The 12,953-nt window shown below is 40.4% G+C and overlaps 1 protein-coding gene across 1 annotated transcript in view; it reads left to right on the top strand.

Annotated features, from left to right (window-relative positions):
• CCDC146 (coiled-coil domain containing 146) overlaps positions 1-12,953 on the top strand; it is a 113,943-nt gene that overhangs the window by 77,765 nt on the left and 23,225 nt on the right. Inside the window, exons 6-8 of the mRNA XM_060108576.1 lie at positions 874-947; positions 2,098-2,325; positions 2,965-3,151. Coding sequence (XP_059964559.1) covers positions 874-947; positions 2,098-2,325; positions 2,965-3,151 — 489 coding nt within the window. The remainder of the gene's footprint in view (positions 1-873; positions 948-2,097; positions 2,326-2,964; positions 3,152-12,953) is intronic.

The raw sequence follows: 12,953 nt of genomic DNA, 5'->3' as shown, positions 1-12,953 counted from the left end.
ACTGCAGGGATGTCTTCAACCCCCAAGCATCCCTGTCACGCCAGACCCCAAAGTCCAGTGTGATCCTCAGCCAGGAAGGGGCTCTTCCACAACCCCTGCCACGTACATAAGATTCTTGAGGTTAAAAGTGAATCTTCTGCAAATCCACAGAGCACAGTGCAAAGTGGCGTCAGACAAAACTAGCCTCTGATCTTGGCCTTGCCATTCACAAGCTGTGTGAGTCTGGGAAAATTATGTACCTTCACTTAGCCTCGGTCTTAGGCAGGGTTCCCTAGAAGCAGAGATTAAGACAAGTATTCACTGAGCAGGAGCTCTAAGGAGAATCCCATAGGGTAGCGAGGGAAACAGGCTAGAGGTGGGGTTCGAAGCCAGGCCAAAATATGGTTTCAGGAGAATCCTCCCGGCAACCTGATGCCATGAATTGCACCGCAGAGGTTGTTCCACCCTGAGGCAGAGGGATGGGCTGCTGTATCTCCACATGGGTCACAGCCTGCCTCCCTCCACCTTCCACCCCCCCATCCCCCGAGACAAGGCAGCTCTGCCAGCCATAGCAATCCTGTGGAGAGAACAAGCATGAGCTGTCAGCAGCCTCTGTAACCTCTGAGGGATGGGTGTCCCTCCATAAAGGCAATCTGGGCAGAGTGCCCAGAGGTTGTGTTACACTCAGTTAGCTTCTCTTTAAAATGGTGACAACCATTACCATCTTGTAAGGTCATTATGAATATGAAACGGAATAATTAAAGCACACTGCACAGTACAGGACAGAGAGTAAGAATTCTACACCTTGTAGTTCTTTTCTCTTTCCTGTTTAATTTGCTTGACTGCTTCTGGTCCAAGACTACATAATTTAACATGGTTCCATTTCTTTACTAGGATGAAGTGGTCCACCATCAATCCATTCCTGTACAAACTGGAAAAGAGATAGAAAAAACAACACGCAACAAAGTGTATGGCTTGATTTTATTTTTTATCCCTCCCAGCCCACGCTCCCCCAAGTTATGTGTGCATGCTAAAACAAGAATATTAACCACTGAACATATCAAATTACCATTATAATTTTAGAGATATCTGCATTTGGCCCTGTCTAGGTTGTACATATCAAGTTCTTCAGGAGAATGCAGTGCAGCACATTACTGTCATTCCTAGCATTTATGTCTTAATTTGGGGACAATATTCTCTTTCCAATTTTATATCATATCTCTATGGAGAACACCAACTGACTTTAACAGATCTGTGTATGGAATAAGTTATTGGAACTGGGTAGAATTTCATGGTCTAGATATGTGTTGGCCAGCCAGATGCCTAAAGCCCAAGTGACAGTAACTCTTCACTTGCCAGCTATTCACGTGTGTAAGACCCCCAAGCATTCAGAGGAGATTTGGAGGCACAAGTCACTGAGGAATTCTCAAGGTTTGGAGGAACCAGAAAGGATAAAGATAAGTGAAGATACAAAAATCTGGAGAAGTCCTAGGACTGCTCTGGTGACTGATCTTAAAAGAAGAGAGAAAAAAGGCAGCAGATACTAGTAATGTTTCTAAAAGCCAAGCCCGGGCTTCCCTGGTGGCGCAGTGGTTGAGAGTCCGCCTGCCGATGCAGGGGATACGGGTTCGTGCCCCGGTCTGGGAAGATCCCACATGCCGCAGAGAGGCTGGGCCCGTGAGCCATGGCCGCTGGGCCTGTGCGTCCGGAGCCTGTGCTCCGCAATGGGGGAGGCCACAACAGTGAGAGGCCCGCGTACAGCAAAAAAAAAAAAAAAAAAAAAAGCCAAGCCCACTAGCACCAAAGTTGAGAAATTTGTCAATTCAGGGAGGCTGGTCAGGATGAAGGTAGAATCCCAGGAGACGGTAGCAGCAGGGATCTGGGGAGAAAGTGGGGAGGCTGGACAAATTCCTGCCCTCAGTGGCACTCAGTGGAGATATCCCCTCAGTCCCACTCATTTGTGGTCTTCACCCACTTCTGACATCATTGAATTTATGACTAGCCCTTCTGTTGCCCGGTCAGAAAGTAAATATAGGTAGACAGCCTGGGCTCAAAATAAGGCAAACTCATGTGTGTGTTGTGTACCTATGAATATGTGTATGTATGTATCCCTCACAGAGAAATGGAAAAGAGAAAACTTGTCGTGGAATATGAACTCAAAGAGCTGAATGACTCCCTAAAGAAAGTTGAAACCAAAATTAATGCTGTAATGGAAGAAAAGGAGGACATAATAAAGGAAGTTGAAGGCAAACGAGCCTTGCTTGAAACTAAAGAACGAGAGTATAACCAGTTGGTCAAGCTACTGGAATTAACCAGAGAGAACGAAGCAACTTCACTAACTGAAAGGTTAGTTATATTAATGTGTTTCTGTCATCTACATTTTCTTCAATTTATATTTGAGGATTCAAAACATAATCTCAAACATTTATATTGATTCAATAAACATTTTTATAGAATTTTACCATTTTTACCATTAATAAAAATATATTATTAAATAAAGCATTTCAAAGTATTTCTCCATCCTATATTTTTCACTGCCTTCAATTTCCTGTACCCAAAAACTTAAGGAGACAATCTATCGCATTTTTTTCAGTTTCTAAAACTGGGAAATTATATCCCTGGAGTATGCTATAATTGAGGGATTTTTTTCCCTGAAAATTATTGTATTCTGAGGTAATCATGATTTTTGCCTAATGGGAGCAATTTTGTGGTGTGAGTCTCTGGCATAGTGTTAATTTCCATTTTTAAGCAAAATTTCAGGGAGACTATGAACTTCTGGCTCCGCCAATTTGCTCTTCCATGTGGGTTTTTTTAGTGGCTGTGACTCTGACAAGAACTTGCAAACAGAATTGCTTTGGGCATTACTTACAATTTGATTCTAGCATGAGAATAGTTCTGTATGCACCTGCTGAGCACACTGTCTTGAAAAACATGAAGGACAGTTGATGACAAATCACTTTCATATTCTCTTTTTACCTGGAATAGAGGGATCTTGGACCTCAATTTACGAAACTGTCTCACTGACAAGCAAAACTACCATGATGAACTTTCTCGTAAGCAGAGAGAGAAAGAGCGAGATTTTCGAAATTTAAAAAAAATGGAGCTACTCTTGAAAGTGTCCAGGGATGCACTCACTCAAACTCAAGCACTACATCAAAGGCTTCTGTTAGAGGTGGGTGCTAAACACCACTATTGGGTTTGTAAGCTCTGCGACGTCTTTTTGTTTTTTGGGGTTTTTTTGTTTGGTTGTTTTTTTTTTTTTCCTTTGGGCCGCGCTGGTGCGGCTTGTGGGATCTTAGTTCCCCAGCCAGAGACTGAACTCAGGCCCTTGGCAGTGAGAGTGCAGAGTCCTAACCACTGGACCGCCAGGGAATTCCCTCAGTGCTGTCTTTTTTAAGCAAAAATATTTCAAGAATTTGTTTCTGCTGTCAATAGAGAAAGAGGGAAAGGAAAAGAACAGAGAAAAGATAACTTTAAAATGGATCAAACCTGTTATAGAGGCTCTGTCTTATAGTATGTTTCAATCTTTTTGTTAGCCCAAGATTAGAGAAATGTCTTATTGGGATCAAGCATCAGCCTGGCCAGGGGAGGCAGTTTGGCCATCCGGCTCTGGAAGAGCTAACGGGTTCATTACAGGGTAGGACCAAGGGGACCACTATGTTTGAAGGAGTTGAAAGAGTCAGATCCAGAATGGTGTCACTGTAGACTACAATAGTCAGAAACAAGATCAGATCATGTAAATATAGATGGACAGTCAGCCTGTACCTCCAATTAGTCAAGGGCCATCAGAACCCAATGTCTGGCTACCTGGATACTTTTGTGCAGTATCAGAGGTGTACTACAACCAGAGAATGCTCAGTATAGCTGTTACTTTCTTACTACCTCTGCACTCCCAAATGGAGGGGTTTTGGTCCTGTTGCCTCTGATTCCCTCCTCTCTCGTGTGGCACTCCCTGTGCTAATCAACCGAGCAGTGCTAAAAGGCAGTGGATTGTTGAGAGGGCCGCCTCCCTGTGCCCAGGCCTTAGCCAGTGCTTCCTTTGGTGAAAATGAGATCAATCTCTGAGATGAAGCAGCTGGGGGTACAGAAATCATACCTGTTTTCTTCAGGATTGTCATGGTCCCTGACCTTATGGAGGTTCATGACCTCAGAAATGTAAACAGGAGTTTCCAGCTATGGTAGACACTTCTGATCCTAACCTGTAAGCCTAATGCTCTTCTCCTTCTGGGAATATGGAAGGTTTATACTTCCTTGTACCCTCTGCCATTGAGCAGGGTCATATGATTGGTTCTGGCCAACGGACTGTGGGCAGAAATGACACATGTTCCTTCCATCCTGGAGCAGTGTGAGACCCTCTTGCTCTTTCCCCCATCCCGTGGCCTTTGTGGAAGTACATGATGACATGGAAGTGCTGTAAATGGAAGCATCCAGGAATGCTGAGCCAACTGTGGTCGTGGAGAATCACCTTGACTGGCCACAGGCTTTGTTAGAACAAGAAATAAGCTTTCATGCTTTTGAGCCATGATCGTTGGGCTTGTTTCTTTAGCATAACCTAGCCTATCCTGATTGAAAGACCAAGATTTAGCAAAGTGTGAAAATAACTGGTTAGAGTTATGAGTGTTCTAAATGACTAGGTCTTGGTCTCGCTGTCAGATGGCACTCATGGACCTTTCTTCCTATCTCAATGGGGCAAAATGTGCTTTCACAATTTTGCAAAACAAATAGAACAGTTATTTGTTATTATTAAATAAAACAACAGTATTTATGCTTCTCATCTACTTTTAATAGTTTTATTAAAATTCCTGCATGTAGATTGATTCTTTTATGACAGTGAAATATTTTAAACTATAGAAATGCTTTCTTCCATAAAAGTTTACGTTGTCTGATATTAGTACAAGCAACCATTACACTAGTTTTTTTGTTGTTGTTGTTAGATTTTGCATGATTATTTCCTTATCCATCCATTTACTTTCATTCTCTCTTTGTCCTCATCTAGGTGCGTCTTTCATACGCAGGATATACTTTTTAATATCTAGTCTGAAAACTTACGCCTTTCAGTTCTTGTATTTAGTCCAAAAACATTTAATGTAATTATGGATACACTTGGGCTTATGTCTACCGTATTACTATTGCTTTTTCTTTGCCCCATCTATTGTATGTCTCATTTTCTCTCCTATCTTTTCTTCTTTCGGGTTAATAAAAAAGATGAATTGTTCAATTTCTATTTTCTATTGTTCTATTTTCCCCATTTTTGATATGTATTAGTTTTGCATTCTCTTTCCATCCCTTGAGTGGTTATCCTAAAGGTTACAGCATTCATCCTTAATTTACTAGAGTCCAGTAAAAATTCTTTTACTACTTCCTGGATAATGCTAGAACCTTTGAAGACTTTAACTCTATTTACCTTTGCAGCTCTCATACGTTCACATATATTTTTTAAATCCAACTTTTCAAGTTATTCTTACTTGAAGTATTGGCTTACTACAAGCTATTCCATTTTAGCCCAAAGCCTTGCACATTAGGATGTTAAGTTGGAACTTTGGGTAAACACAGACCTTCTGGTACTCCACCTCAATCACGGTGAGATTTACAGTGATTAGCAGCTAAAAGATTTCTTCTAAGACCTAGTGGAATCCTAGATGTGATGAGTAGGAAGCTCTTAAGAGCAGCGAATGCTGTTTTTATTGATAATACAATCCCTGTTTATTGACCAAATAACCATAAGTAAGATTTCTTTAAACAATAATAGGAAAAAAATTATCATTGCCTTTAGTAATCTATTGTGGTGATTCCAGTAATAAGTAAAGTCAGTCTGTTAAATATTTGCTAATGCTGACTCAACAAAACATTCCTCTTAAAAGTAAAAAGAAAGATAAATAGAAGCAGTAAGATAATTTGTCACTTAGAGAAATACCTATTAGTGATCTCAAAAGCAGTTATACACTGATAAAAGTCACAATATTGGTTCTAAACTATGACACACCCTAAACAGAATTAAGTTGGTCTCTACCAGAAAATCTCAATTAAATAAAATAGAAGGGGTACATAAACATAATATAAAATGTAATTCTGCCATTTATACTTCCAGTTAAGATATGAAATATTGCAGGAGACCATGGTTCCTGTCATAGTAGCCAGAAAAAATGGATAAACTAAAAATCAGATATTTTAAAAAGACATATGAGAGTTGTGGGAAGTAAATTCTAAAACAGAATAAACACTTCCTAGGTGAACAGAGACAGGTAGGCTTTTTCCTCCCTGAAGCATTTGCCAAGTCTAGGCATGGGCAGGTAGAAGATGGGCCTCCCAAGAAATAACAAAGTTGGAGGCATAACCCTCCCGGACTTTAGATAATACTACAAAGCTATGGTAATCAAAACAACATGGTACTGGCACAAAACAGACATATAGATCAATGGAACAGAATAGAGAGCCCAGAAATAAACCCACACATCTTCAGTCAGTTAATCTTCAGCAAAGGAGGCAATAATATACAATGGAGAAAAAACAGTCTCTTCAGCAAGTGGTACTGGGAAAGCTGGACAGCCTCGTGTAAATCAATGATATTAGAACACTGCCTGACACCATACACAAAAATAAACTCAAAATGACTTAAAGATTTAAATATAAGACATGAAACCATAAAAATCCTAGAAGAAAACATAGGCAGGGGCTTCCCTGGTGGAGCAGTGGTTAAGAATCTGCCTTTCAATGCAGGGGACACGGGTTCGCGCCCTGGTCCGGGAAGATCCCACATGCCGTGGAGCAACAAAGCCTGTGCGCCACAACTACTGAGCCTGCGCTCCAGAGCCGGCGAGCCACAACTGCTGAAGCCCGCGTGCCTAGAGCCCATGCTCCGCAACAAGAGAAGCCACCACACTGAGAAGCCCACACACTGCAATGAAGAGTAGCCCCTGCTCACCACAACTAGAGAAAGCCCACGTGCAGCAACGAAGACCCAATGCAGCCAAAAATAAATTAATAAAAATAAATTTAAAAAAAAAGAAGGGGCCTCCCTGGTGGCGCAGTGGTTGAGAGTCCGCCTGCCGATGCAGGGGATACGGGTTCGTGCCCTGGTCTGGGAGGATCCCATATGCCGCGGAGCGGCTGGGCCCGTGAGCCATGGCCGCTGGGCCTGCGCGTCCGGAGCCTGTGCTCCGCAACGGGAGAGGCCACAACAGGGAGAGGCCCGCATACCGCAAAAAACAAAACAAAACAAAAAAAAAAAACAAAAAAAAGAAAACATAGGCAAAACATTCTCTAACATAAATTCTCTTGGGTCAGTCTCCCAAGGCAATAGAAATAAAAGCATAAATAAACAAAGGGAATCTAATCAAACATATAAGCTTTTGCACAGCAAAGGAAAGCATAAACAAAATGAAAAGACAACCAATGGACTGGGAGAAAATATTTGCAAATAATGCAACCGACAGGGATTAATTTCCAAAATATACAAGCAGCTCATACAGCTCAATATAAAAAAATAAAGAAGACAAACAACCCAATTAAAAATGGGCAGAGACCTAAACAGACATTTCTCTAAAGAAGACATACAGGTGGCCCTCAGGCACATGAAAAGATGCTCAACATTGCTAATTATTAGAGAAATGCAAATCAGAACTATAATGAAGTATCACCTCACACCAGTCAGAATGGTTATCATCAAAAAGTCTACAAATAGGGCCTCCCTGGTGGCGCAGTGGTTAAGAGTCCGCCTGCCGATGCAGGGGATACGGGTTCGTGCCCCGGTCTGGGAGGATCCCATATGCCGCGGAGCGGCTGGGCCCGTGAGCCATGGCCGCTGGGCCTGCGCATCCGGAGCCTGTGCTCCGCAACGGGAGAGGCCACAACAGTGAGAGGCCCGCATACCGCAAAAAGAAAAAAAACAAAACAAAACAAAACAAACAAACAAACAAACAAAAAAGTCTACAAATAATAAATGCTGGAGAAGGTGTGGAGAAAAGGGAACCCTCCTACACTGTTGGTGGGAATGTAACTTGGTACAAGCATTATGGACAACAGTGTGGAGGTTCCTTAAAAAACTAAAAATAGAGCTACCATATGATCCAGCAATCCCACTCCTGGGCATATAGCTAGAAAAGATGAAAACTCTAATTTGAAAAGATACATCCACCCCAATGTTCATAGCAGCACTTTTTCAATAGCCAAGACATGGAAGCAACCTAAGTGTCCAATTAACAGATGAATGGATAAAGATGTTATATATATATATGCACATACACACATACATACACACACAGAATAGAATATTAGCCATAAAAAAATAAAATCATGCCATTTGCAGCAACATGGATGGACCTAGAGATTATCATACTAAGTAAATCAGACACAGAAAGACAAATATCATATGATATCACTTATATGTGGAATCTAAAAAAGTGATACAAATGAACTTATTTACAAAAGAGAAATAGACTCACAGACATAGGAAAAAAAATTATGGTTACCAAAGGGGAAAGGGGAGGGGTAGGGATAAATTAGGAGTATGGGATTAACAGGTAAATACCCACATATATAAAATAGGTAAACAACAAGGATTTACTGTATAGCACAGGTAACTATATTCAATATCTTGTAATAACCTATTATGGAAAAGAATCTGAACCTGTACACCTGAAACTAACATGATACTGTAAATCAACTATAGTTAAATTTTTTAAATAAAGAAATTAGAAACAACAATGTCTTACTGTATAGCACAGAGAACTATATTCAATATCCTATGATAAACCATAATGGAAAAGAATATTAAAAAGGGATGTGTGTATATATATGTATAACTGAATCACTTTGCTGTACAGCAGAAATTAACACATTGTAAATCAACTATACTTCAATTAAAAAAATATGAAAACTGAAAAAAAAATCGATAATGAATATACAACCTTTAACACCTTCCCAGGCAGACAGCAGTGGACATGTTACCTCTTAGTAACAACAGCAGTGCTAACTACATGTGACACACAGCCGCTGGGGACGTGGAAATAAATGCAGCCTATTTGAGAAGCTACAATTAGAAACAAGGAGACCTTAGGAACCCTGTTTTCTGCCTTCACTCGAAGGCTCACCTCAGTGGCGCTCACTGCCCAGTAAGTTCCAAGCATAGTAGAGTATACCTCACTGGCCAGGGGCCTCCATCCATTGGCAAAAGGACCACCTCCACGGTAAGAAACCTGAGGTTGTAGGGAGTAGGCAGTAGTGCTCAGTGTCTAAACTCAATTCTGGATTGAGAGGAGAATCTTGCTAATTTGCTCCCAACACAAAGCACACAGGAGTAAGTATTTAATGCAAAGTAGAAATGACCAACCATATCCCGAGTCCAGGACTCTGCTGCTCCCAGGAACACCAAACTGAAACACCGAATTAAAAAGCAAAGTCATTTTGGAAGAAATAATCCATCCTCACTTGCTCTGGTCACTTACTCTGCTTTGATGAATGTTCTAGGGTCTCTCTCCTTGTGCTGGCTTCTCAGCTCAGAATAGCTGGGGGTCTGGCGTTCCTCTCAAGGCAACTGATTTGTACATCATTTTGGAAAGTTTGAGTGTTCATAAAATAAAACTAAATACTGGCCTAGTGCCTACTTCAAAAAAGAAAAAGAGAGTTGAAGATAATGGTTTAAATGACTAAAAAAAATGTTCATTGCAAGATTATGTTTTTGGTCAATGAATGTAGACTGGAAAGTATATTCAGGTAAAACTGATAAAAGAAAAATCAGAAGGAAGAAAAAAGAATGACCAATGACTAGAAGAGGCAATTTTTCATGGAGTATAAAGAACCAAGGGTGAGTGCATATGTTTAAGAGTCTGAACTACTTGGGGTAACTCTAACTGTTCAGGGAACACAACAGGGGCCTATACATCCCACATCAAATGGATAAATAATCCCTACTCCTCAAACTCTCACTTAAGAGGTAACATACACAGTCTACCAAAGCAATAGAAATAAAAGCAAAATTAAAAATTATGGGACCTAATCTAACTTCCAAGGTTTTGCACAGCAAAGGAAACCATAAACAAAACGAAAAGACAACCTACGAAAGGGGAGAAAATATTTGCAAATGATGTCACCAACAAGGGATTAATTTCCAAAATATACAAACAGCTCATACAACTCAACAACAAAGAAAACAAACAACCCAATCCAAAATTAGGCAGAAGAACTAAATAGACATTTCTGTAAAGAATACATACAGATGGCCCACAGGCACATGAAAAGATCTTCAACATTGCTAATTATTAGAGAAATACAAATCAAAACTACAATGAGGTACCACCTCACACTGGTCAGAATGGCCATCATTAAAAGGTCTACAAATAAGGAATGCTAGAGAAGGTGTGGGAAAAGGGAACCCTCCTACACTGTTGATGAGAATGTAAGTTGGTGCAGCCACTATGGAAAACAGTATGGAGGTTCCTCAAAAAACTAAAAATAAAGTTGCCATATGATGCAGCAATCCCACTCCTGGGCATATACCCAGACAAAACTATAATTCAAAAAGATACATGCACCCCTATGTTCATAGCAGCACTATTCACAATAGCCAAGACATGGAAACAACCTAAATGTCCATCTACAGATGAATGGATAAGGAAGATGTGGTATGTATAAATAAAGGAATACTACTTGGCCATAAAAAAGAATGAAATAATGCCATTTGCAGCAACATGGATGGACCTAGAGATTATCCTACTAAGTGAAGTAAGTCAGACAAGCACCATATGATATCACTTATATGTGGAATCTAAAATAATGATACAAATGAATTTATCTACAAAACAGACTCACAGACATAGAGAACAGACCTGTGGTTGATGAGAGAGACAGGGTGGAGGAGGGATGGATTGGGAATTTGGGATTAGCAGATGCAAACTATTATATATAGAATGGATAAACAACAAGGTCCTACTGTATAGCACAGAGAACTATATTCAATATCCTGTGATAAACCATAGTGGAAAAGAATATTCAAAAAAAGAATGTATATATATGTATAACTGAACCACTTTACTGTACAGCAGAAATTAACACAACATTGTAAATCAACTATACTTCAGTAAGAAAAGAAATATATCCAAAATAAATAAATGAGATGTGTGAAACGTGTAAAAAATAAAATAAATTAAAAGCAACACACATATACATCCTAAACTGAACCCTGAAGTCTGTAATTATAATTTCCTCTCTGTTTGGTCCATCACTTTGCCAATAATTTGTCCTTATTACGGTGTTTTCCTTCAAAGAAATGCAAATAAGATTCTTGGCTTTTAATGAAGAGAAGCCTTAAGTGCCCTGTCATCTATACTACTAAAGTAGAGTGGGCTCTGTTTGCTTCTGTATGTTGAAATACAGTTGGTCATGCAGTACCAAGAAATATATATGATTTTTATTGGGCTTTAAAAAAAAAGAGAGAGAGAATATGGGCCTGCCATAGGGAGAGAGACTGCTGGGGTTAGGCAAAACGATAACAAATTGGAATATGGAGGATTTCTTAATCGAAGACATCACACACTCAGGAAATCATACTACACATTACAGTACACCTCTGCATTTAATCGTGGCTCCTATTAACTTCCATTTGGCACTGAAGAGAAATAAAACCCCATATCTACACTTTAATACAGTCCCCTCAGTGACTAGAGGTTTTGCTCTGACATTCACCGTCATGTTTGAAGGGTTGGCATAGTATGACTCTGCAAGGTTATTCTTTCTAAACACAAAACCATGCCCAAGATTGTGACGACGACAACAAAATCCTCTAACCAAGTAAATATGTCACTTTCTGTATATACATGTCAAGCAGTATACCATGCAGGTCATCAATCCCAAGCGAGCAGAATGCCATGCACCACTTACCAGTCCTGGGGAGGAGGCCCGTTGCATCTTGGTATTGGAAAACCAAGGAAAACACAATAGTCAAGCACTGGATGGAACAACACTTTACCTACATAAAGAAGAGATAGAGAAAGATCAGCTTCAATAGTGGACATTGGTCCCCCGTGGCCAGCAGTCTCTCCTGACAGCCAGCTCAGGGTGACTGGCCTATGTTCACAACTGTCTTACTGCAGCGAAAGGAACATTGACCACCACCACCCCCGCCTTGTGGAGTCTGAAATACTGAAAACCGGGGGTGTGCCTGAGGGCCATTGACATACAGGCTTAAGCAGAACAAAGGAGTTCTCAATGTGCCTGAAACAGGGAAAGATATTCCCACACAAGGTGATAAACCCAGCACAGGCTGTGTGGACTCTCTATCGCTTTGTAAGGAAGTGTTCTAGGTCCAAAGCCCACTCTTATGTGGCCAAGTGGGGGTGGAAAGACTGCATGCAGGAGACTGCCTGTTGGCACTTTTCCTTTATTTGTAGTTTTCTAGAAGTTTCATTTTTCTCTCCTCTGATTTAGAAGTGATTCTGCATCTCTCTCTTAATGACTCCCTTCCAGTGTTACAATACAATTGTGACAATAGAACTATACAGAGGAGAGCATTAGCTTCGAGTCAGGCAGAGTCAGGTTTAAATCCTAGATCCATTGAACAGCTTCTGATGTTAGGCATTTCTAACCTTTGAACTGGGATTATTGCAAGGAATAAAAGTGATTACACATGTGAAGGTGTGTGGTACCAAGAATACGATACCAAGAAATAAATGTTGCTTTCCTTCCTGTATACATATAAACTTTTCCAAAGGCTCAAGAAAATTTTATAATCAGGATAAGACTTTGAATATGGCTATTTCATCCCAGTGGAGAGGATGGCACCTTCAGGCCCTATTGACAACGCTCAGAAATGCCTCTTAGTATCCTCTCTGCATCATCTGAATGACTTCCACTGCCCATCAGCTGTTCTCCCTAGGTTCTGTTCCTTTCATGTCCAATCTATCCTCCATTTTGCTACTAAATTAATATATTTAAATGATACTTTCATGTGTCACCTGACCAAGACATTCAATGTTCTTTAT

Source organism: Mesoplodon densirostris, chromosome 9, assembly GCF_025265405.1.
Source record: "Mesoplodon densirostris isolate mMesDen1 chromosome 9, mMesDen1 primary haplotype, whole genome shotgun sequence".
Classification (NCBI taxonomy): Eukaryota; Metazoa; Chordata; class Mammalia; order Artiodactyla; family Ziphiidae; genus Mesoplodon; species Mesoplodon densirostris.
The sequence above is the reverse complement of the archived record's forward strand: the minus strand, read 5'-3'. Positions and strand labels throughout refer to the sequence as shown.